This window comes from Aotus nancymaae, unplaced genomic scaffold (assembly GCF_030222135.1).
Source record: "Aotus nancymaae isolate 86718 unplaced genomic scaffold, 86718_ANA_hifiasm-v0.15.2.pri h1tg000019l, whole genome shotgun sequence".
Lineage (NCBI taxonomy): Eukaryota > Metazoa > Chordata > Mammalia > Primates > Aotidae > Aotus > Aotus nancymaae.
In genome coordinates, this window is record NW_026988431.1 from 37455674 (window position 1) to 37479410 (window position 23737).

At 43.6% G+C, this 23737-nt stretch overlaps 1 protein-coding gene across 1 annotated transcript; it reads right to left on the reverse strand.

The window, feature by feature from the left end:
• Window positions 1-9162: 9162 nt before the first annotated feature.
• On the reverse strand, window positions 9163-18251 carry PAQR9 (progestin and adipoQ receptor family member 9). The gene has a single exon (XM_064378781.1). The coding sequence runs from the start codon at window positions 18249-18251 to the stop codon at window positions 17112-17114; it is 1140 nt and encodes a 379-aa protein (XP_064234851.1). The 3' UTR covers window positions 9163-17111.
• Between the last annotated feature and the right edge of the window lie 5486 nt (window positions 18252-23737).

The following is a 23737-nucleotide window of genomic DNA, read 5'->3' on the forward strand; positions in this document are numbered from 1 at the left end:
CTTACTTTCCTGACTCAGAAGCACAAACAGGAAAGTAAAGCATACTTCCTGATGCATTGATTTTAGCTGTTACTGGGGCAGTATTGGCATAAATAGAAAATGAAGCTGCTTTTTCTCTTGTTCGGAGGTTTCACTTTTAGAAGCTAGGACAATATTATATCAAACTTTGTTTCCTCCAACAAGGACTCTCACATCTAGCATTTATTCATTTGTTCATTCATTAATTCATGCAAATACTAAATGATTGCCTATAATATACCACGTACTATGCTAGGTGTTGAGGATCTAACGCTGCAGCCTGAGAACTTAGGTTCTAATGAGGAGAGAGAAACAATAAGCAAGGGAATTTCATGTGATAGTATATGGTGTGTAGAAAGTAAAGCAGGGTGAAGCCAGGTGAATGTATGTGTATGTGGGCATGGAAGGGGAAGGGGCAACTGCAGTTACTTTTTTCTTCTGTGTTTTAGAGATGGGGGGATCTCACTATATCCCCAGACTGGTCTCAAATTCAATTCTTGGGCTCAAGGGATCCTCTAGTAGCTGGGACTACAGGCAGGAGCCTACTTTAGATAAATGGTCAAAGGTGGTGGTGACATTTGATTTGAGATCCAAATGATGGAAAAGAGCCAGGCATTCATGCGAAATGGGAGAGTTCTCTGATCCCCCTTGCAGGATGTGCAGCAGGGGTATGGCTCACCTGTTTGGTTACCGCCACTGCTCAAACCCCTGATGGGAGTGGGAGCGTGCAGACGGGCAGGTACAGGAGCCAGGGCAAGTGCTTTGGGCTCGAGCCCTGTGGTAGTATCTAGGGGTGAGTACCTGTGCTCCCAGTGTTACAATGGTCTTTTAGCCTTACTGTCCATGGATGGCTTAAGTGTTAACCAGCTCAATGGACCCTCTGATTTTTTGCAAGGGCAGAGGGCCAGGGTGACAACTTTCTATATCCTGAGCTCTTGCCCAGCATCCAGGAAGAATGCAGTCACACATGGGCTTGAAGGATGAATGTGGGGTTTTGTTGAGTGGTGGAGGTGGCTCGCAGTGGGATGGATGGGGATCTGGAAAGGGGATGGAGTGGGAAGATGATCTTCCCCTGGAGTTTGGCCATCCAGCAGCTGAACTCCTCTCTGACCTCCCGTTCATCTGAATGCTGAACTCTCGGCATTCAGATGCTCCTCCTCTTTTTCTCTGCCATGCTATTCATCTGCTTGTCTCCTTGTTGGCTTGTCTGCTTCTGGAGCCTGGGGTTTGGGGTTTATATGGATACAGGCTTGGAGGGCGTGGTGGGCCTAAAGGTAACCTTTGGGGCACGAAAACAGAAATGACTGTTCCTACTTAGGGCCTAGAGTCTCCAGGCTTGGGGGTGGGGCCTTTGCTGGGGAACTACCCTCTTCTACCCAGTATTTTCCTGTCTCCTGTCCATATCACATAGATCTTAGGGAAGAGCTATCTAGAGCTGTGCTGTCTAGCACAGGGGAGACTGAAGCTCTTGAAATGTGGCTAGTGTCAAATGTTGAAGTGATATTTTTGATATAGTTGCTGAAAGAAAACATATTACTAAAATTAATTCATCTGATCGTTTTTACTCTTTAATGTGGCTTTGGAAAATTAAAGAAATACATACATGGTTTACATTATATTTCTATTGTACATTACTGATCTAGACAGAAAATCTTAATCCGGTTCCTGCACCACACAGGTCCCTAGGATCCTCATGGATTGGGTGTATTATGAGTGTGAGCTAGGCTGGGCACTGTGTTTCTTGCCTGTAATCCCAGTACTTTGGGAGGCAAAGGTGGGAGGACTGCTTGAGACCAGGAGTTCAAGACCAGCCTGGGCAACAAAGTGAAATTCCTGTCTCTACAAAAATTAAAGAGTTTGAGCTAATAAAAACACTAGCTACAATGTACTGAACAGTTACAGTGTGCCAGGTGAGTGCAAAATTGCTTTACATCCATTCATTGTATCCTCATGCTGTTACCGGAAAGGGGTCCCGCTCCAGACCCCTAGAGAGGGTTCTTGGATCTCATACAGGAAATAATTCAGGTCAAGTCCATACAGTAAAGTGAAAGCAAGTTTATTAAGAAAGTAGAGGAATAAAGAATGGCTACTCCCTAGGCAGAGCAGCCCTAAGGGCTGCTGGTTGCCCATTTTTGTGGTTATTTCTTGATGATAGCTAAACAATGGGTGGATTATTCATGCTTCCCCTTTTTAGACCATATAGGGTAACTTCCTGACGTTGCCATGGCATTTGTAAACCATCATGGCACTGATGGGAGTGTAGCAGTGAGGATGACCAGAGGTCACTCTCATTGCCACATTGGTTTTGGTGGGTTTTAGCTGGCTTCTTTACTGCAGCCTGTTTTATCAGCAAGGTGTTTATGACCTCTATCTCGTGCTGACCTCCTATCACATCCTGTGACTTAGAATGTCTAACCTCCTGGGAATGCAGCTCGTAGGTCTCAGCCTTATTTCCCCCAGCCTCGTTTATTATGGAGTTGCTCTGGTTCAAACGCCTCTGACCATACCACTATGAAGTAAGAAATACTTCCCGCCCTATTTTACAGTTGAGGAAATGGAGGCTGAGGGGCCAAGTAGTTTGCCTAAGGTGACAGGACGCTGAAATAATGGCACGAGAAGTCAAAACCAGTCCAGATCCTCCCATGCAAGACACAAGAAGCCACCGGAGGAGGGGGGAGGCGGGAGCTTAGAGCACCTTGGCGTGCCCAGCGCGGCGTCTGCCGCGCTCTCCTCTGCGCCGCTGGAGGCCTTGAGTTCATGTCCCCTCGGCCCCTGCCAGGCCGTCCCGCCGAGGCCGCAGCGCCCTGCCAGGCCGACCTCCCCGCGCTCTTTCCGAGACCCAAGCCGACCCCTAGGACGACCCCGCCGCCCGGGCCTAGCTGTATCGGATCCAACCTGCCCGCGACCGAGGAGCTCAGGGCCTACCCCAGGTGATGCTGCCTAGCCCCACCGGCGCTCCGGCCCCTGCCACGCCTCCCGCGCCTGGAAAGCACCACATCCCGCAGGCTGCATATCTGAGTCTGTGTGTGTGTGTGTGTGTGTGTGTGTGTGTGTGTGTGTGTGTGTGTGTCTCCACTGGAGTGTCAGAATCCCCCATCCCCACCTTAGAGGTCCCGCTTTTTCCTCCCCGCGGGGTTGCCTGCCTGGGCAGTCATCCCGCTCTGTGTCCACCGCGGAGACAGTGGGGACAGTGTGCCAAGCCCCACCAACCAGGCTGGACCCTGAACACGTGGGCAGCTATTCCAGATACACCCTCCCATTTTTCAGGATGGCACTTGTTTCTGTTAGAGATTTCTTACATGGGGTTGTGAATAGTCATCAGCGCTTTTAGGGGGAGCCAAGTGACACTGCAACTTGGCAGATGTCTGTCAAAACCACTTGTGGGACTGGACAGTGAGGACCAGGAGAAAGGGTTTATTTTTTAAAAAAGGTAGTCTGGTATTCATATGACAAGCCCCATTTTGTTATGCCCACCCAAGAACAAGGGGAGAACCTCATCTTCATCGTGCTTGAGTCTGACTCAGTGTAGCTGGGACTCATCCTTTTTAGGACAGCTTCCTCGCTACGATAGCGCAAATGATGGCCTGGGGACTAAAACGACTTTGTCAAACAGTTGGATGGAGAGAAGGTGGTAGAGTCACCACCCGATGCCAAGGAACCCCCCCGCCCCGTTTTTCCTTTAAGCTGTTCTCTTGAAGTTCATTGTAGCCAGGTTTCATGGTGAGGCACCATGATTTATACCACTTACCCTGGATCCCCTTACGTGTTTATGTGACAAATTGGCACCCATATATTAACAAGCTTTAAATTTGGCAAGACATAGGTAACACCAGAATTGAAAGTGAGGGGCTTCTGGCAGGATTTCATATCTGCTAGCTTTTATATTTGACGCTTTGTCTAGGAGCTTGGCAAAAAGCAAACACCAAATCAAAAGGTAAAAAAATCAAATCAAAACAACAACAAAAAAATCAAACCAAAATAAAGATAACAACAGGAGAGAACTGGGACACGATCTTCTTATAGTTGGCTTATTACATATGTGTATCTGTAGAATTATTTATTTCCTTAAACCCATTTCCTTTTGTACTTTATGACATTTTTCTGTGTAGCTGAAATAAGAATCTGAGAGACCTCTAAACTGATATTTATAGATCCTACCCTCAAAACAGATTGATAGTGAGGTAGGGATGAACTAATGTAGTCAACCACTGAATTAATAAGAGCTGGAGTAAAAACCAGGCCATTAGCTTCACTCAGGTCATCTTGAGGTAGTAAAGTAGCTCTCTTTCACGTCTCCCCACCTTTCAGTTTTCCACGTATATTTTAACAATTGTAAAGGTTTAAGACAGGAAGAATGGAAATTATGGGAGCAGGCAGGATGTGAAAACTGTCTTATTAATCCTATGGCTTAAAATGTATTTTTATAAATTGCAAAGTTAATCAGATTCCTTAAATCTATTTCTTTTAGGAATCTTTTCAGCTGTTAAGAAAAAAGTTTTTGGAGATCAGAAACTGATAGTGGACTTCTGAAAAAGAGAAGAGAGAAAGAAATTATAAGTAATTCAAAAGTCTTGTCTCTGTGGAATTTCCTTTTCTTTCAAGCTGCAGTGTTTGACTGGGCGTTTATTTGCTAATATTCCTCTGTTTCTCTCTCCCTTTTTTCTTTTTTTATTCCCATTAAGTGGAGGTTACACCTTTTGTAATTGCCCCACAGTTCTTGTATATTCTCTTCGGATTTTTTTCTAGTCTTTTTTTCTTTGTTTTTCAGTTTTAGAAGTTTTCTAGTGACATAGCTGGCTTTTTTACTGCAACCTGTTTTATCAGCAAGGTCTTTATGACTTGTATCTTGTGCTGTACAGGGAAAAAAAGAACTTGGTACTGGTTCCTGCAGAAATTTCTGTTTGTGGGTTCCGGCTCTGTTAAGTTGTGATTCTCTGTATCTACCTGTTTGTCTCTCCAGTTTTGGGGGCAGCAGTTTGCTCTGTGACTCTGTGTCTCTGATGAACCCAGGAAGAGGTGTTGATTTTTCAGTTCAGCTTTTTACTTGGTAGGATGGAGTGACAACTTCCAAGCTCTTTACATCCCATACTGGAAACTCTAAGTCCTCAGTCAATATTCTTTCATTACAGGAAATGGGAACCTTCTGATAAACTTAAGGTGGGAAAAAAGAACAAAAAATAAAGAAATAATTTCTTGAAGGTCTATGGGGTAGCCCAGAGAATTACAGGAAGACCTGTTCAGGCAAGTCATAGAAAATAAAGAATTGAGAGAAACTCAGAGTTTGCAGGCCTACCTTGGATTGCAGTCCCACCAAGCTTCAGTAGGTGAGATTATTCCTCAAAGGAAATTCAGGGCACTGTTAGCAGCAGCAGAAGGATGCATTACAGGGATAAGCACCTTTGTCCAGGGAAAGAGGAAATCAAGCAGCTGCTGAGACCCTGACTCACTCTGGCTATTCCCCACTGGGATGGAGGACCACAATTAATTTTTTAGATCAAAGACTTACAGGATTCTAACTTAATGTTAGAATTCTGAATATTCTTTATATTTAGTGAATTTTTGCATATTGGGGGTTAAATTTTTATATGAACATTATATAAATCACATTGATACATAAGAATACCACTTATTGTTCATAGGATTTATTTTATTTATTTTTATTTTTTAATTTTTTGTAAAGACAGGGTCTTATTATGTTGCCCAGGCTGGTGTCAAACTCCTAGCCTCAAGTGTCCCTCCTGCCACGACCTCCCAAAATGCTGGGATTACAGGCATGAGCTACCGAACCCAGCCTGGATTTATTTTAGATTTTTTCACTTGACATATATTCTAAGTATCCGTAGTGTATCTCCCTTTACTCATTTTAAGTAAACACTATGGAAAAAAGTTCCGAGGTAATTATTTTCCTAGTGTTTATTTTTTTGCTTTGAAATAGAATCAAACTGTCTAAAGACGCTGCCTGATCCAGAATCTGCTTTGTTTTGCAAAGGAAAATTAAAGATAAAAAATCTGATGCCGAGCAGACTACTTGCCAATGATTTATCTGGGGAATAAAGAGCATTCCTGATCACCATCCTTTTCTGCTTACCTGATATGTCAATTTGAGGTCAATTGCAGACCACAGAATTTACTCAAGCTAGTTGGTGCTGAAGGGGATTTATTATTAGGCATTGATTGGCTTATAAACTCACTAGAAGAATTACGTGAGTAGACTCAAGGTTGGATTCTTTGAACAAGAATTAGAATAACTTTACATTGAGCAGGAAAGCTGACAGAAAGTGGCAGAACCAGGAAACTATGGACCAAGTCCTTCAGCTATACCAGTATAGATGCTTTGTGTTCACTCTTTGAGAAAATTGAAGTCAGGCATGAAAGTGGAGGAGATTGTAAAAGAGTAGTACAAGAGTCACAGAGGCCAAAGGAAGAATGTTTCAAAGAGAACGGAATGGGAAAGAGGATCTCAGAAATGTCTAACCATCAACAAGGAGGCTGTTGGAAATCTTAGAAGAATCATTCTAGTGAGCTCAATGAAGCAGGAATGCAGTGGGTAAAGGAGTGAGTGGGAGGTACAAAAACAAAGGCGGTGTGTACCACTCTTTCAAAAAAGCCTGGCTGTGAAAAAGAAGAGAGGGGGGTGTTGTTAGAGTGTGACATAGTGGGGAGAGGGTGACTTTCTCATTTTAGAAGGTGGGAGAGACTAGTAGTACATTTTTAAATTCTTGTAGGAGGAATCCTATTGAGTAGAAGTAGTTGAACATACAGGAGAACAATGTGTAATGGATGGAGTGTGGTTCCTGAAAAGGTGGGAAGTGGTAAGATCAGAGAGTTGAGGAGAGGGTGGGAGTGGTAGGGTCTGATATTTGAGATATCTGCAATAAAGAATGGGAGAGAAAGCAGTTCAGGCATCAGGCAGCTTTGAGTCCTGATACAGAATACCTGTACTTAAAAAAATGAAGTATTGCAAATATCTAATAGGTAGATCGTAAAATGTGGGACTGGGTCAGTCATGGTAGGATGGCAGCTGTGCAAATCCCATTATATATGGCTGAGAAGTTAGCAAATTTTATGGACCTGTTAAGATACTTCTGATTATAAGGCATAAATATAATTTATGCTCAATCGTAAAATCAAGGAAATGTATTGGCTCACATGGAAAAGTCCAAAGGTGTGTGGGCTTCAAGCACAGTTTGATCAAGTCTTCCTTTGTGAGTTACTCTGTTTGTCCCCACTGTATGTTCTGGCTTTCTTCTTGTCTCCCCTCAGGATTACACTGTGACTGCTAGTAGCAACCAGGGCTGAGGATTCCAGGAAAAAACAGGAAGAATGAGGAGGGAAAGAAAAAAAATACCTGCTTTCTGCCACTTTTTGTTCCAATCCAATCTTTCACCATTTGTTCCCATGGCAGAACCTAACAAAAAGCCAGAGGATAAGAGAGCTGAGAATCAGCTCCAATACAGAGCAGATGAAGGGAAGTGTGGAAACGTGAATCTTAAAGCAAACAAGCAGATGTTTGGCACAGGTTCAAGAGATACTAGACAGCCCAAATGGAGTGGCCCTCTTAGGAGTGGCCCTGGAGCAAGGTAGACAGAAATCCTCCCTGCACACAGAACCTGAGGAACTCATTCCACTACCAGCTTGTGGAGGCCTTGTCCCTCCTAGGCCACAGGAGGTGATGGCTGTCATGTACTGGTGGCATACTACGCCATTAGAAATGGTATGCTATTCTGAGCCAGAGTTTGCCTCTCAGCTAGCCAGTTCCCCGCCTTTCCACAGTGAGCTGGGAGTGGCTGAATGTCATATTTAGCCACATTCTCACCTGAACAAAGGGAATTCCCATCACATGGAAATCCTGAGTGCTGGAAGCTTGGCTGCTGTTCTAAGCGAAGGCAGCTTTGGGTTGTATTTGGGAAAGAGGGCAAGAGTGCTTAGATGGTACAAATAAAAGTTGTATTTCATTATGGAAAACATATATGAAGAAGGAGAGTGTGTGCTAGACAGGGACTGGGCTGTGGTTGCTATTGTCTTGGGCTGTAAGCATGGTTTTCCTCCCTCCTTCTCCAGACGCTCCAGAATTTTGACAGGGACCCCACACTAGTAAGATACTTGGCTTGGAGAGTGCTTTACATAGTGCACATGGCCAAAACCCTCAATTTCCCATGATCTTTGTCCGCATACTCTTCAGGAGCGGGGATTATAGTGGAATGCCTGTGGACCAGACAGCCAATGGGTTAGATGAAGCGGACAGCTGTTGTTTTTGTCTGTCCATCATCCCTTCCTTGGGAACTAACCTCTGCCCTCCATGTGGTTCTGGAAAGGGCTCAAATCACAGGCAAGTATAACTTGTCTCTAGAGGAGTCCATATGACCTCAGATAGGCCAATCTGATACTCTTCCAGGAATTTGAATTGGGGACAGACACAACTGGGCCAGGAAGAAGCTGATGATGGCTCATCTGGTGGCAGAGCCCTGGAGTTTCTTACTGGAATCTCTAGCACTGCCCTGCTCCCTGTCCTTCCTGAGGCCCGGGTGGTCAGCTATGTGCATTCCCCAGTGTTCCTCCTATAAACATTTTCTTCCGTCATGAGAGTTTTCTGTTTCTGATAACCAAAAACCTCTGAGACAAGAATCAACATGATTTAAAGACTTAGCTGTCACCAGAGAGCTTAAGATTGAAGTTGTATCTCCATTGCTGGGGTTATTTGGGGCAGAGATACTCTAAGTTCACACACATCACCAAGGTTCTGGGACAAGATGTGTTGCACAGAAGCTCATGGATCCTATATGCTTTTGAAAAACAGGAAGGTGGAAGAAAACATTCCATAACCTGGGTTATATAAATATTTTCTTAGAAGATATGGTTTCAAAGTAACACATGAATTTTCTTTTTATCTAATATTATAAAAAGTAATATACTAAAGATGCTTCTTCAGGATAAACATACTCTTGCCTTCTGCTTGCTGAATTTTATGAAAAGGGTATTGTTTTTTCTTGTTTATTAGTGCTATGCATGTGTAATGGATAGTGTGGTAAATGGATAGTGTGGTAAATTCACAGTAAAAATTCATATATTTTACAGTGACTTTAGGATAGTCTGTTGCTGAAAGATAACTGTTGAGCATGCACAGATGCGTACCATTCTAAACACTGTGCTTACAAATAATTTATTCTTATTTCATACATTTGTTTTTCAGCAAAAAATGCATAGTTATATTATTTACACAGAATTTCATATTCAGGACTGTATGGGACAAATGTCTCAGGAAACCAAAATCATAGCAAATCATACAACAGAAATGTGTCACAGTTTTTTTTCAGCTACATGCACAGGGCTGGCCAAAGTGATACCTATTTCTATAGATTATTTTGTTTACCACAAAATGCAGAATTATGATTATGTAATGCTTTTCTGTTAGAATACACTATTGATTTGAAACCACATGGTAGTTCATGTCTGGAAACTCACATATCCTGAGAATGCCTCTCTTGCTAGTTAAATACAGTTCATTAGGACATAGGTGAGGACGGGAGTTAAGGGTAGCCTAAAAAGAATGAATCTGGCAAAGAACTGGAAAAATTTCTTTATGTGTGCATCATTTTTACTCCCTTCTTTCTCCACCATCACCCTTAAATGAACTTAAAAACAAAAACAAAAACCAGACCCATGAAGGTCTCTATTTGATCACTGTTAAATCTTCCCTCTGCCTCTGACCTGAGGAAGAAATGAGTATGGCCTTTCAAGTATAATGCCCTTTACTGCAAAAGGGGACCTGCTGGTAGTACATTCTTGCAAATCCAAGAACAGTCACCATATTTAAATCCTTAGTTTGGTAATGGATGAAACTCATAAGGCAGATGGTTGGAGAAGGCTGAAATACACATGGCATCCTTTTAGAAATCTTTTCTCTTCAAGCTGGATATGTGGAAAGTGAAGCCTTCATTGGTAGTGAAAATGGCCTGGGAGATGGCTGAAATGAAGAGAGTTCAGAGCAACCACATGCTCTATGCAGATTTAAAAAGGCAGCCACAGAATCCTCCTCCAGCCCTGAAATACAGAAAGCCTTTTCCTGGTACACGTAGTGATGGCATGGGGCTTACCCTTCTTTCTACTCTGAAGAAACAAGGGACAGAGTTCCAGGGTTGTACATTTTACTGGCTATGTTACTCACCATGCTTATAACTTCATCGAAGTGAAATGTGCTTCACTTCTTTATTGCCTTGGTACTCAGCTAATTGGTTAGAATAATTTTGTTCATAGCCTCCAGAAAAGAAAACCAGCCTGGTCGAAAAGTAGACCTTCTGTGCTAGGTTTTGCTGGGAGAGGGAATTTAATAAAGTTTCTAACCAGAATTTTTAAAAAGACTTTTAAATTTAGCCATAAGACACATCTAAAACCTCTCTAACGTGTTTCCTTCTTTTTTAAAAAATGATTTGTATCCTTCTTTTAATTATACATTACTTATATTTTAAACGACCTACCAGGTCTTTATCATTTGGGTAAGAGCTCAAGGTGATTAAACTCCCCGACAAAGATGAGTCTTTCCAAAAAGCTCTGGTTCTCATTTATGTGCTAAGGCCTATTTTTACAAACAAATTGCTATTAGAAACTTTACAAATATAAAATTGAAATACTTCTTTAAAAAATTTTCCCATGAATTTTATTTTTTGCATTCAGCATATTAAGAAACAGATTATGCTTTCTAACTAGAGATGGAACTAAGAAGAAATGAAATTGTGTTCCCATGCTTTATCTAGAAACAAGGGTTTATTTACATGGTGCCCTTCTTCAATGTCATGGTGAACTGGGAGAAGCAGAGCCATCTTTATAGCATGGCCAAATGACCACCTGAAGACAGACTCCCCATTCTGCCTTGAGTGCTTATTGCATATTTTGGGTGGAGGTATAAGGCGTGAGAGAAAGGTGGCCTGTCACTTTTACACATTCGAGAATAATTTTGCACATTCAAGAAATTGTCCTTGAGAAATGCCATGTTTGGAATAGCTCCAGAGATTCAGAACAAAAGCATTAGAGTGAGTGCATTACATTTAGAAGCACAATACATTGGGAAACATTCTCAAAAGCTCAAAGAATAGGCTGTTTTTCCATTGAGCTAAATAGTAAATAGGTGTGCATATTGTTGCATATAGGTATATGTTCAGAGATTTCAAAAGTCACATCCTGCCACAATTAACAGCTAAGTGAGCATTCTTGGCCCTTGACTTATAAATAAACACTCTTAATTCTGCAACTTGTTCACAGATTCTTAAGAAGCCATTCTAGAACAAAAATGCCTACAAACTGGTTAGAAACCTGCAAACCAGAAATGCAATACAGTTATTCTTTTTTAAATGACAACAACAGAAGTTTGTATTAGCTTTCTGGAAGAGTGACTAAGAAGGACTGGCATCCATTTTCACAATTAAGAAATAATTATTCATAATATTGAGGAAACCAAATCTTCCATAAGAAAATGTGTGGCCTTTCACAAAAGAATACAACAGTGCAGCTTCAACCACTGAATGCTTCCTTTTTCTGTTTGTCTAGGCTTGTTCGCTTCTTGTCAGGCAATATATGTCAGACAATATTGGCAATCTTTCAAGAAAATGATTCAAAAGGTGATTTACAATTGGCTGGTGCTATCCCCTAATGCCTTTTTGCCTACGTCCTAATTTCATGGAAACAAATTAAGGACATTAAGCCAGGAGATAAATGTACTACTCAAAATATGCCTGGACACTCGTGCTCAAGTAAAAGCTGCAAGATGTGGTTAAGCTGACAAACAGAATTCCTTGCCTGTCTACTTGAACACTAACACCCTGGGAGTTCACATGCTTTTCTGAAGACAATTTAAAGGCTAACTGCACAGTTAAACTTGCTGCCCCATTGTGATTGACTCTGATCCTCTTTGTTCTCTCCTTCCCATGCATTCTTCCTATCTTTTTTACATCTGACGCTTTTTTTTTTTTTTTTTTTTGAGACGGAGTTTCGCTCTTGTTACCCAGGCTGGAGTGCAATGGCACGATCTCGGCTCACCGCAACCTCCGCCTCCTGGGTTCAGGCAATTCTCCTGCCTCAGCCTCCTGAGTAGCTGGGATTATAAGCACGCACCACCGTGCCCAGCTAATTTTTTGTATTTTTAGTAGAGACGGGGTTTCACCATGTTGACCAGGATGGTCTCGATCTCTTGACCTCGTGATCCACCCACCTCGGCCTCCCAAAGTGCTGGGATTACAGGCGTGAGCCACCGCGCCCAGCCCACATCTGACACTTTTTAATGATTTCCTCCAAATTAATGTTTTCTAAGACATGTTTCATAAGCCACAACACAAAGATTTAAAAGAGGAAAGGGGCTAGAGAACATTAATCTCATTAAGTTTGGAGATCTAAGCATTTGAGCTCTTATGTATGTGGTTTGTTTTTTGTTGTGTTGTTTTTACTTTATTACACTATAAAATTCAGACACTTAAAGACATCACAATTAGGCACATTGGATGAGCCACTCTTCATAATAGTATGAATGTTATCAACCTTCCAATAGTTATTGTTACTAATGTTTTCATAATATTAGTGATAAGTTTTTCAATTCTGTACATATGCCGACTATCCCCTCCGCTGGATTGTACATTACATTTTCAAGTTATTTTTAACAATAGGCCTAGAAGCAGACAGAAAAAGAGAAAAGAAAGAAATTGATTGCTGAGGAAGTCAGTGTGTGAATAGAAATAAGATTCTATGCATTGCACTTACGCTAACAGAAAAGAGACCCAAACTCAGGGACTTAAAGCATTCTGCCTACAGCTAAGTTCAGAGTTTGGTTCCTGGACAGAGAGACTTTCTGGGGCTTCTCTGTTCCACCAGAAGACAAAAGGGTAATGGCTGTAATAATACAGATGGGTCCTTGCCCAATGTCTTACACACAGTAGGTGCTCAATGATCATGAAAGGGATGACATGATTGCATGAATGAACAGCTCAAAGAATGCTGACAGTGACGTCAGCAGTGGTAAACTTCAACAGTTGAAGAACAAGATGATAACAGCCATTTTAAGTGGCGGATAACATTTTGTGTGACATATTTTTATCTAATTTCAAAGACAGCCATATCTTTGCTTAATTTTAAAGTTAGTCAGTTAAGGGACTAACTTTATATCATTTTTCTTTATATCGTTTTTCCAATTAGTGTCTGTGTGCTTGGTCAGGCATCATAGCCATACAACCTAGTAAACACAATTGAGCACACAAATGGTCCCTGCATTCTAATGCCAGTTTGAAAACTTAATCCTGTCACCTTGGACCAACTGTAAAGCCTTGAGATGCAGATAACTTCGACCATACCTGTCTGCTATTATAGCTTTGTGCAGATGAACTAATTAAAGTTATGAAGCGATTTGAAGATAAAAATTCCTGTTTATTATTGCTGTTAGTCCTCAGATTTGGCACCAAATCAGGAAAAAATGATAAAAATCACCTCTATCCTGAAATTTTGCATTCTTAGAAATAATTCCCATGAAGTATCACTATAAATTAGGCTAAATGGTTTTTTGACTGCAAGCACTTACAAGCTGGATTTATGAATGGAAACATTGAAGGCCACTCTGTCCAGCTCTGAAGCCCCATACTTTCTCCCTGGGCTATTTATAGAAAGTGTATGGCTAGTGGAAAAGTTCACATTTATTTTTACAAGCCAGTCATGACATGACTGAAGAACTCACTTCATCTCTCTGGGAAGGTCACCCTCTTCACCTGAGCTGCAAGAAGGGCAGGGAAGAAAGTAACCCCATTAGCCAACTAAGTCAGTCTGAGTCAGCCCCAGAGACCAACTGACAGGGTGACAGGCACTGAAGTCGAACACCTTCATTTTCCAGGCATGACTCTATGATGCTGCTCCTTGAGACGTCATTCAGATCATGACTAACAAGTAAAAATGAAACATATTACATAATATGCTTCAAAATTCTACTGCCAAAATAGGTTGTACAGAGATAATGGAGTGAATTCTTATTTATAATTTGTCCTACATTTCAAACAGCTGAGCACAATAAAGTAAAACTGAATTTTAATGTGGCAAAATGGAAAGTGTGAAAAATATTTCAAAATATATGTTGTTCTGATTGCCACATTACCCCGAAATACGTAATAAACCTGGATAGTTCCATGCAAGTGGGGAGATTCAAAGTAAACATTTGCTTCTAAAACATCATTATCTTGACAGAAATCTGATATAATTTAGCTAATAAACTGTATAGTTTTAACAAATCATCCCTGGCTTTGAGTAGTATATATGGTACCTATTTGCAAATACGAAGTAAAGCCAAACCAGTTTCCCACTAGAACATCCTCTTGTCAATATCATATGTGGTCTCCAAAATCTAAGATGGAATCTGAAAGGACAGTGGACGAAGGAAAAGGCAAAGGGAAGAGGAAGGTGAGTCCTCATTCTCTCTGGGACATACTGGGTGCTGAAACCTGCGTGGCAAAAAGTGTGTCATCTCACTCTCCTCATGAGCATAATCACCTGAAAAATGATACGGGTATAATTTTATCCTTAAGTGGCCTCTCCTTAAGGTCAAAGACACAGGACAAGAAGAGAATTCTGTCTGTGGACCTGGAAGGCCAACAAAAATTAAAATGATAAATTCGGTGTTTTAGTTATTGTTCTTAAACTCATCAATCCTTTCTAGAAGTCTTCCTCTTGAAAGTTCCTTCTGAAATCAAGGTCCCATTTTATAAGAAACTACATAATATGCTTTAACCTGTTTTTCTAGCTTCCAGACCAATGTTCTTTGGGGCTCTAGAAGAGACAACGATGACATGCAAATAAATTTGCATCTGGAAATATCCTGATTTCCACAGTTGTCCTTGAATGCATGTATCGAATTAAATTACAGCTGAGGAATAACATCTATGGTAAGTACAAATTCGCCCCTGTAACCTAACAGGAATCTCCTTGTACTTCACAAAGGATGAGACAATAACACTCATCAGCAACTATTCAAAGTGTATTTACAATCTCATTAAGAGGTTCTAAATTAAATATAGACATATATAAATATAACTTCATGTGCAAAATAACACACACAAGGATACTGGTTCCTCTGGGGAATTGTGCTGAGCTTCTGTTTACAAATAGAGAAGTGATTAAAAGCATAAACAAAAACAGCCAATTGTTTTAGAAGCTCCAGACTATCAGTGCTGAGGTAAGTGTTCACCTACCTCATATGCATGATCTAAATTATACCGTAAAGTCAAGATTCACCTGTGGGACATGATCATCCTGCCCAAGACCTTCAAACAGGTGACAGAGATCAGCCCAAGATGATCAGCACTACCTGGGCAAGCTCTCCATCACCTACAAGCCAGTGAAGCACAGCTGGCTGGGCATCGGGGCCACCCATTCCTCCTGCTCAGTCAATAAAGGCACACACGTCCTCAAAAAAGAAAAAAAAAAAAGAATCCACATTCAATGACTTACTTGGCTCCTGACAAAACTACTTACCGGGAAGTGTGACAGGTATTTAAACAAGTCATCTCAGTCGTTTGTGTTAACCTAGAGTGGCCATCTCAATTACAGGTTAGCATTTGTAGGAAATGTCTAAATAACACTGGCTAATCTGGTTGTTAGAAAGGATCTCAGGGACATGTTCATGAATGGTTCAAGGGTTTAGGGTGACTGCCAATCATTTCCATAGTCTGGACCCAAATGAAACTTCAGCGTTTAACTGGGCAAGTGTAATCTTATTTAACTCAAAATTTTCAGTGACAACTCAATAATACACTCCTGCCTTTCATAATAAAACTACCTCATTTATTCTTGGATATTATATTTTTAATATTAAGCAAGGATGGATGGCATCAGTCTAGAACAGTGTCCTCTCTCCTTCTCCCACGGCTGCACTAGGAACACATCTACATTAGCGGGTTGGCTCTTTGTCCTTGTAGGGAATCCAAATGCTCTGCTTGCTCCTGTAAGCTACTTCCAGTCCTACCAAAAACTTGAAACCAACACTATCTTGTGCCTTCCTGGATGGACCATGAATACCTTGACTTGCAGTCAAGTAAGAAAAGCTTATTCTTAACTACTCTCCCCATGTAAGAAACTGCGTTTGAGGACCAGTCATTTGGACATTGCTTCAAAAGGCACATTTATTCCAGTGGCAATTTAAATAAGTAGAGAAGGAAAGAAAAAGATTAAAAACAAAACATACAAACAAAAACCAGGATGAGTTTTGTGGAATACATTAAAGTAAACAAAAATCTGGGTCTATACAAACCACTCGAGCTCCTCTCCAATAGTTTCACCAAAGTCCCTAAGGTAGAATAATTCACAGTTGTATCAGACACAGGCCTTCAGAAAACACTGTTTAAGAAAGTAGTTGAGAACTCTCAGGCAGCTTGCCCTGATGTCCAGTTCAAGTGTATGCAATGCAGAAGGCTGTGAAATTCAAAACTATGTGACAAAGAAAATTCAGTGCATATCACAGGCTTTGATAAATTATTAAAAATCATTGTATATATTACTATTTAAATAACATCTGAAAAACATTTTAAAATAATTAACTTGTGTTCACATTCCATGCATTTTCTAGCAGGTTAAGCCCTGGGTTTGCATCTCTGTGCCTGTTTCCTACAAAGCTCCATTCTTTTGACAAATCCAAGCATTCCTTAGACTGAAATAAAAGTTCCCAAAGATTCTGTCTATTTACCCTCTTTACTGTGTACCTGACCTCATATGGGCTACTCCTTATTACCAATGGCACAGATAATTGGAAAAGCAAACTCTTTGGGGCTTTATTTGGGATTTTACTCACTGCCTTTGAAAAATCCCTGGATGTCAAAGACATCACCTGAATTTTTTCCAGGGGCAAGAGCCAGTGACTATCTCCCTCCCGATTGACTACCCCTCCCCCAACCTCCCTCTTTCAAAGCCTCCAGTGGGTTGGGATCCCTCTGTAGCAGTGAACTTTTCCCCTATGGTTTTGCAGCACCTTCCTTGAGCAAAGAAGAAAACACAACGAAACTTGAAAACAAACCAACAGTAGCAACAACAGAAGCTCCAAACAGATGGGCGAACCAGTAGCCTCCTTCAAGGCGGGAGGCTCACTTTTTACTGCAGAGTTCGGAGCTGTTTAGGAACTTCCTGATGACCAGCCCCAGGCAGACCACCAGCAGCAGCATGTAGCCCACGGTACCCGAGAAAGTGGGTGCGGCAGGCGGCGCCTGGAGAAATTGGCGCAGGCCCTCTTCTACGTAGTACACCTGGTCGTAGATGCTGAGGAAGGTGAAGATGTGGAAGAGCTGGTGGCTGTGGCCGATGATGTCGAAGAGACCCGGCTGGATGCGCTCGGGGATCTTGCTCACGTTGAAGAAGGCGGCCACCACCAGCCAGAAGTAGCGGCGGTAGAAGTGCACGAAGAGCGTGGGGTTCTCCCCACGTAGGTCGAAGAGCCAGCTCTCGAGCATAATGGGGCAGGCCATGCTGAGAGGCATGACGAAGACGAAGGTGCGCAACGCAAACGGGTAGGTACACCAGTCGGTGCGGCTCTTGCAGCAGGCCACAGTGCAGGCCACCGCCAGCACGAAGGCCACGGGCAGCACCAGGGCGCGGTAGGCAGCGATAAGGCGCGTGCAGTCCACGTGCCAGCCCAGGCGCTGCTGCACGTATGGGGTCATGACTCTGGCATCCAGCAAGCTGAGGCCGGGCAGCAGGTAGTAGTAGTAGGCCACGGTGCTGCCGAAGCCGTAGTAGCTGATGGACGCGTAGTCCAGATAGAAGAAGGCGGCGCGCAGGCGCAGCGACAGGCAGCTGAACACGTGCGCCGTGCAGCTCATGGCGAAGGTGAGCAGCACTCCCGACGCGTAGCACCACAGCGGCAGCAGCCACGGGTGGTGGAAGGGCACGTCGCCGCCTCTCAGGAAGAACAGGCGGCAGAACTTGCTCAGGAACAGCAGCAGCGGGATGAAGTGCGTCCAGAAGTTGAGCGTCTCGTTGGTAGGCTTCAGCACCGAGGCTAGGCACTCCTGGGCCGTGCACGGCAGACGCCGGTAGCCCGACAGGATGAAGCACTCCACGAAGTCGTCGGGAACCTCGTCCCAGCGCAGCAGCGGCTTGGCGGACGCTGGGGGGTTCCCGGAGGCGGCTGAGTGGGAATGCCGGGCAGCCCCCGAAGCTGCTGGGGCCGGGGCCAGGGCCGGAGGGCCCTTGGTGCCCGCGCCCCGGGGCTGCAGGCGCCGCGGCATGGTGCCCCGGGCTCGGCTAGGGCGCGCGCAGGCGACCTCTGGCGCTGGCTCCCGGGCGCTGGGCAGCCCCCGCCGGCCGCCGTCGGAGCCTTTGTGCCCGCGCCGGGGGCGTCGCTGCGGGTTTACGAGAAGACCCGTGCCTCCGAGCAGCCGCTGCTAAAAATTAAATAAATCAATGAGAGACTCAATTAATAGGCAGCGCGGCGACCGGCAGGAGCGCGGAGCGCGCGTGGCTCAGCGGCTTCCTCGCCAAGCCCCTGCTATCGGCGCGCGGCCGCCCGCGCTGCGGCAGCGGCGGCTGAGGCGGCGGCGGCGCGGCTGACTGCGGCGGTGGCGGCGGTGACTGGGCATCGCGCGGTGCGGGTGCCTCCGCCTTCGCCCCCGGAGCGGGAGGCGGGGATGTGCGAGCCGAGGCGCGGAGGGAGGGACGGGCGCACCGAACAAGGGCGGGGGCCTCCCAGGCTAAGGTTTCGCGGCCGCCTCGGGGCATAGAGTTGTCCCGGCTCTCGAGTTCCGTTCCATCCCCCTCCTCGGGCCGCCCGGTTAATGATTGATGCGGGGGCCGAAGGCTGGTCGGCGGCGCGGCGGCGCGCGCGCCGAGGGCGAGGGTGGCCCAGGGGTTCGAAACCCGACAGCCACGCGGGCGTTCTGGAGGACACTGGGGAACCGCGTTCGCGGGGGGCGGGGAGCTGCGGCTGCGACTGCCGGGGGAGGGGAGGGCGCCCGAGTCGGGCAGGGCGGAGAGATGCGCCAGCGGTAATCTCCGGAGGTGGCCGGGGAGGGCGGCACTCCGGAAGTCTGGAGGCTTTGAGCCCGCGTCCGGATCGGGGCCATGTCATTGTCAGCTACCTGGGGCTGCGCCGCTCTCTCCTTTTCTCGTCTTTGCGTGTGTGTTCGTGTGTGTGTGTGTGTGTCGGCCTGTCTACGCATTACACGAAGCCTTAGTTGGTATCCTTTCGTCGGTGGGACGCACTCAGGTGCGTCACCATCCTCCCATTTCCCTCGCCCTTGTCCTGTCCGAACGAACCGTCCCCAAGCTGGCCTGTGGTCGGGCTCACCAGCCCTTCGAGCCGCAGCTAACCCATCTTCTTGATCTCGTGTCTGTAACTAGGAATCCTATCTGGAACCGAGTCCAACAGCTCAGGACTGGCTGCTCAAACTCCACAATTTAATGAAAAATCTCAGATGATGACTCAGAAAACCTGTAACGATCTGAGGAATGTATGAAGGGGTTCCAAAGTCAAAGGCTGATCATAGAGGGCATTGATGAGGGGACACTTGAGGTAGGGGGTGCATTCTAGCAGGAACTGAAGCGAATGAAGTCCCGTTGGTAAAAACAGGGAGGGGGTGGCTTGGATTAATCTTATGTATAATTAATCAGAAGTACCTGGCAGGCTAGGTTGGGTGGCTAGAGGCCAGAAGAAATGAACACTTGAAGAATCAAAACGGTTGTGATGCACTGCAGTGTGAAAATATGCCCTTGAGCCTTAAAGAAAGGGGCTTAAAAATGTATATGTTCTAAAACGTTCACCATGTCACAGAAGTTTCTCTCAGTGGGATCCTGGGGATGTGACTGAGTCTAAGTTGCATTTCTGACTTGTAGTATATATAACGAGAGCTACCTTTTAAGGGGCCGTGAAGTGTTCTAAGTGCCTTACATTTTTACAATATTTTAGGAATTATTTTCTCCATTATACAGACGAAATGGAAAGCACCACGACCCTAAAGAACATGGTAGAAGAGGGATTTGAACCCAAGTGGGTTGCTTCCACATGTCAAGTATTAAACCAGAATATCCAACAACCTGCTTTGCTCTAAGGATACTGGTAGTTTCTGATTTAGAAAGAGACTTGCATTTTCACTTAAAATACATTTCATTTTCATTTTAAAAATGAAAGGCTACTTTCATCACTACTGTACATCCTCTAAATAGGTTAGGGAAGATTTACTTAGTAAAGCCTCAAGATGGATTTAAGTTATGGATAAGAATTATTTGTAAGTAGGATATCCTTCAGTATTATAATGTCTATAGTTACTTAAGGATACTAGAAGCAGTCTCTAGAAGTTGCAGCTTTCTCTTGCAAGTATATTTTCCAGTAATAACTGATTTAGCAAACTCTTACACAGTTAGATCAAAGGTGCGCTGTAGCCTTCTGCCTTTCTGCACTACCACACATTCCTGCCTAGTGAATTTTTAAGAAGTGAGGTTTTGTTGTAGTTATTTAGCCAGTATCTTATTTTAGATTTTTCTAGTTTTCCACTGTTTGTAGCTTTGTTTTAAAACAAAATCTAATTTTCTTTCACATCTGGACTAAGGACCCATGCCTGTTTGTAAAAGGGATTAAATTTAGGCATTTAAATCAAGTGTAGTAATGATAAACTTGAATCCAGGGCAGGCCAGAACATTTTTTTTTCATAGTCCCTTTGTTACTCCACAAACAACCAGAACTGTAATGTGTGAAAAATAATTCTTGTATTTACCACCCTCTTAGTTGCATAATCAGCTCACTTACATAATCTAGAAAAATGAAAGTTCACTTCAAGCGAAACTATGGAACTGACTGTAAATGAGTATGCAAAAACTCGAGTTAGAGAAAATAACGTTTATCTTTATGACTAAGAATGGTGAGATTGACTCCAATAAAATATGTTTTTTTAAAAAATCAGTATTTTATAAAGTCAAAAAAAAATTGGTCATCTTAAGTCTTTCAAAAAGTCTTTGTGATATCTGCCTTTCTCCTTTCTCATACATCCCCTACCTGCCTGAGGCACAAAACCAGTTGATGCCATGGAGTGAGTGGTGTTCATGAAGGTTCACTGGTGCAGAGCCCAGACAGCTGTGTTTGCTATACCTTGACAAAGCTAAGTAAAAAGGAACTAAGGAAACAGCAAAACTGACTTAACTTAAAGCAAAATGGCAATATGGCTTTTCCTTAATTGCTACCAATCTATAGAATTGATATTCTCTTACTTTTTTATCCTGCTCTGAGGATTTCTCTTACTTTTAAAATTGAGACATAAAAATGTGTCCCCTAAATCCTACACAGGCTGAGTTTGTAGTTTGTTTTAACTCCAGCAAACTGTCTCTTGTCAGTGGGAGCCATGCTCACATCCTCTGGGCTTGGCTAAACAGAAGCAGTGGGCAGGCTGCCATTCCTTGAAAGTGCATTGGGAGATAAGGCATCTCTAAGGTAACCAGGACTGACTACAAAGTTTTTGACAGACACCAGGTAACATTGGAAAGCCATTGCTGGCATTTAGAGGCAAAAGCCAGCTAGTTCTATCAGTTGAAATTAAATCAAGACCACAAACGTGGTGTTGGTAGGTAGTTCATTCAGGTGGAGGCTCTGTACATTCAGGTATTGAGGGGTCCTGGCTGCAAAATGCAGTCATATGTACGAACTGGAGCAAACTGGATGAATGCTTCTTTCAATCTGATGTACTTATAGACCAACTACACATGTGTGTTTTTTTCTACAGGAATAAAATGAAGTTTATGTAAAAATTACACAGCAAATTTGATGTTTAGTAAGATCAATTAGCTATCTATAAAACCAGCAGAAAAATATGCTGTGTTATTTGCTAATAACCTGCCAGTTTTTAGAGGAAATAATTTTTTTCTAGTCTAATTTTTAGCCAAAAAACAACCGACAAAAGAAAGAAAGGAAAGGAAAGGAGAGAAAGAAAAGGAGAGAGAAAGAAAAAAAAAGAAAGGAAAAGAAAAAGAAAAAAGAAAAGAAGAGAAAAGAAAAGAAAAACACTATGGACCTAGTGCTTAATTGTACCCAAGACTCTGTATTAAGAGAACTCTGCAGGGTTCAGTCCCTCTCAGAATATATAGTTTAGGCCAGGCACCATGGCTCACACCTGTAATCCCAGCACGCTGGGAGGCTGAGGCAGCCGGATCACTTGAGGTCAGGAGTTCGGGACTTCAGCCCCTTCCACAGCTTCCTTGACCTAGGATGGTGGTCTCTGTTCTGTAGCTGTTTTTCCCAGGTCTTCTCTTCCTGTTTCCTGACTGGAGCCTATAGATAAATATAGTTTATACAAAGTGCTTCCCTTTTCCCCAAATGGAAAACAGCCATGATCTGACAGGTCAGATATAGTCACTACCAAATCATAGAGTCTGAGCTTTCTAATTGTGGAAAATCTTATGGCATCAGGTGTAACTGTAGCAACCTCTGGTGACAAATACAATCAGAAAGCACGTAGCGGGCTGGGAGAGAGCAGCGGGAGACTGAGTTATCTGGCACTGTTCCTGCCTGCTACTGACTGGGTAACAGGTATCTCTCTTTATTTATTTAGAGATAGAGTCTCGCTCTGTCACCCAGACTGGAGTGCAGTGGCATGATCTCGGCCCACTGCAACCTTCGGCCCCTGGGTTCAAGCAATTCTCCTGCCTCAGCCTCCCTAATAGCTGGGATTACAGCCGTGCACCACCATACCCGGCTAATTCTTGTATTTTCAGTAGAAATGGCGTTTCACCATGTTGGCCAGGCTGGTCTCGAACTCCTGATCTCAGGTGATCTGCCCCCGTGTCGGCCTTCCAGAGTGCTGGGATTACAGGTGAGAGCCACTGCACTCAGCCAACAGGCATCTCTTTTGAAGAAAAGCTAAGGGAAACTTGTTGAGGATGCTTTTTGTTTGGGGTGGAGGGAGTGGTTTTTTTTTTTGGTCTTTCAAGGTTTTATGAAGGGAATGACAATGCCACACTCCCTTCCCTCAAAAAATTCACCTGTTTTCCTCCTGGGGTCTCTAGAGTGGCTGCACAAGAATACTAATGAAGGGGAAGAATAAAATACTACAACTTCTGCTTAAATAGATGTCATCCTTTTCCATGGGCATACTCTCTGAAGGTTTTATGATACACTAATAGAAAGTCCATGAGGAAAATGTATAAATAATATGTTTGGACATGAGGGAGAACCAAAACACTTCACCTGATAAGAATGTGTCACCCAAACTGTTTACTGACCTCTGCTCCATACTCCATTGCTCTTGTTTGGCCAGCCTGCTTCCATCCCCTCTCCCAGATCCAAGAGGGATGCCCCTTCCTGCCACTCAGGTGGCTGGAAAGTGTGTTTGGGGTCACCTGTAAGCCAACAGTCCCCAGCCTCTGACCAGACCTGCCCAAGTACCCAGGCCTTCAGCCCCTTCCACAGCTTCCTTGACCTAGGATGGTAGTCTCTGTTCTGGAGCTGTTTTTCCCAGGTCTGCCCTTCCTGTTTCCTGACTGGAGCCTATATCATCTTCCTGCATAGGCCTTGTATTAACTTACTGTATTGAACCTAATTCAGCATTACCTTTTGGGGAGGAGACTCATTTTATCATAGGCTGTTGCTTGCTTTTGGTAGAGCCTTTTGGATAGCTTCCATTTAACTTGAGAAACACACAAGTGTGTGAGACAGATTACTGAGTTCCTTCTCCCCATTATTTATATCAACAATTCTTCTTGAAGCAAAGCACTTTGCATATAGTAAGCACTT

Excerpts from the sequence above, each read along its gene's own strand:
- PAQR9 (XM_064378781.1), bottom strand. The coding sequence starts at position 18,251 with ATGCCGCGGCGCCTGCAGCCCCGGGGCGCGGGCACCAAGGGCCCTCCG.